Source organism: Elephantulus edwardii, unplaced genomic scaffold, assembly GCF_000299155.1.
Source record: "Elephantulus edwardii isolate Elephantulus edwardi_28Jun2011 unplaced genomic scaffold, EleEdw1.0 scaffold00004, whole genome shotgun sequence".
Classification (NCBI taxonomy): domain Eukaryota; kingdom Metazoa; phylum Chordata; class Mammalia; order Macroscelidea; family Macroscelididae; genus Elephantulus; species Elephantulus edwardii.
In genome coordinates, this window is record NW_006399754.1 from 9,042,538 (window position 1) to 9,044,159 (window position 1,622).

General features: G+C 48.3%; 1 protein-coding gene across 2 annotated transcripts; it reads right to left on the reverse strand.

Moving 5' to 3' along the window:
* Positions 1-343: 343 nt before the first annotated feature.
* Positions 344-1,227, reverse strand: LOC102844121 (carbonic anhydrase 2-like). 2 transcript variants are annotated; one of them, XM_006879532.1, is made up of 2 exons: positions 1,120-1,227; positions 344-1,009 (listed from the first exon to the last, which is right to left on the reverse strand). In XM_006879532.1, the coding sequence occupies exons 1-2, from the start codon at positions 1,225-1,227 to the stop codon at positions 344-346; spliced, it is 774 nt and encodes a 257-aa protein (XP_006879594.1). The 2 variants fall into 2 exon arrangements, with proteins under 2 accessions (XP_006879594.1, XP_006879593.1); XM_006879531.1 differs by having other exon boundaries at positions 1,117-1,227.
* Positions 1,228-1,622: the final 395 nt, after the last annotated feature.

Sequence of the window (1,622 nt, forward strand, 5' to 3'; positions counted from 1 at the left end):
CCCTTCACCCTATGTCCTGCGAGTAAAGTCAAGGCATTTTATTCCCTGTATTATATTCTGCTACAGAAAAGCTATCACTATTGAGGAAAGCACCAGTCTTAGCAATTCTGTGGGGCTCTCAGCCATTCTGGTCTAGCTCTTCACATTTTATTGTTAAGTCAGGTGGGAGATGAAAGGTCTAGAGAACCAGACCCCATCAGTCAGGTCCATCACCAGGGTTGATTTGTGCTCAGCTAAAGGGAAATGCCCAGAGATCCATTCATTCAGACACTGGCTGTGGGAGCTGCTTAGCTAAAGGGAAACGTCTGAAGGTGTAAGACTTAGACACCAATGAGCCACTGATCTATTTGAAGGACGTTTTGATCTGTCTGTTCTTCAGTGGCTGAGTGGGACGCCAGTTGTCCACCATCAGTTCTTCAGGTTCGCCCTCCTTATTGAAGTTAAGACTACAGAATTTCAACATCTGCTCACTGCTGACGCTGATGGGCTCCCTTAACACAATCCAGGTTACACACTCCAGAAGCGGAGGGGTGGTCAGGGAGCCCAGGTAGGTCCAGTAGTCTAAGCTTTGAGGAAGGAGGCCACGAGGATCAAAGTTAGTGAAGTCGGCACTTTTTCCCTTTGTCTTAATGGTATCCAGCATATCAAGGACTTTCTGAAGGCCTTGGTTAGCACTACCAATCTTCAAAATTATACCCAACACAGCCAATCCATGAGGTTGTTGCACAGCTTTTCCAAATTCCCCATATTTGGTGTTCCAATGAACTAAGTGAAGCTCTGCAGCGTACTTCTGAGAATCCACTGTGTGCTCGGAACCCTGACCATCAGGCGAACCCCAGTGAAAGTGGAACTGTATCAGTCGGTAAGTCCCATCGAAGGGTCCTCCTCTTAGAACTGATTTATCCTGGGAGTCATCAAACTCCACGTTGAAGGAGTGACCGTTGTTCAAGATCTTCCGAGAAGCAGCCTGGTCGTAGCTAATGCTCAGAGGCTTCAGGGCAGAGTCATACTTGGCTACTTTGTGCCGTTTAACTCATAACAGCTCCAACTCCGGACATCTTTGGTAAAGGACCAAAGACTGATAAATTCCAGAGTGAAACCTGAGTATTACTTGGCTACTTCGGGGTTGATGTCAACAGGGGACTGGCGCTCTCCCTTGGCAATGGGGAAATTCTCATGCCAGACAGCGGGTCCGTTGTTCTTGGCGTATCCCCAGTGGTGGGACATGGTCGCGCCAGCGGTCGGGACACAGGCGGAGTCGGAGCGGGGCTTCAGGTGTTGTCTGCTCGGGAATCCGCACGGTGTTGGAGAGGTCTTTGACAGTAGACTTTCCCAATGCAATTCGTCTTTTAATTTCCTGGCTGCTGGTACCAAGAGTGTTGATTGTGGAGCCAAGCAAACTAAAGCTCTTAACAGTCTCAGTCTCTTCATTATCACGATGGGGCCAGTCAGCCCAGTGGTGAGAATCTTTGTCTTCTTAACGTTGAGCTTCAATCCATACTGAAGGCTGCAATCCTTGACTTTCTGCAGCAGTCAGCTCCCCCTCTGTTTAAGCAAGCAGGGTATTGCCATCTGCATAATGCAGATTATTGATGAATTTACCTCCAAACCTGATGCCATGA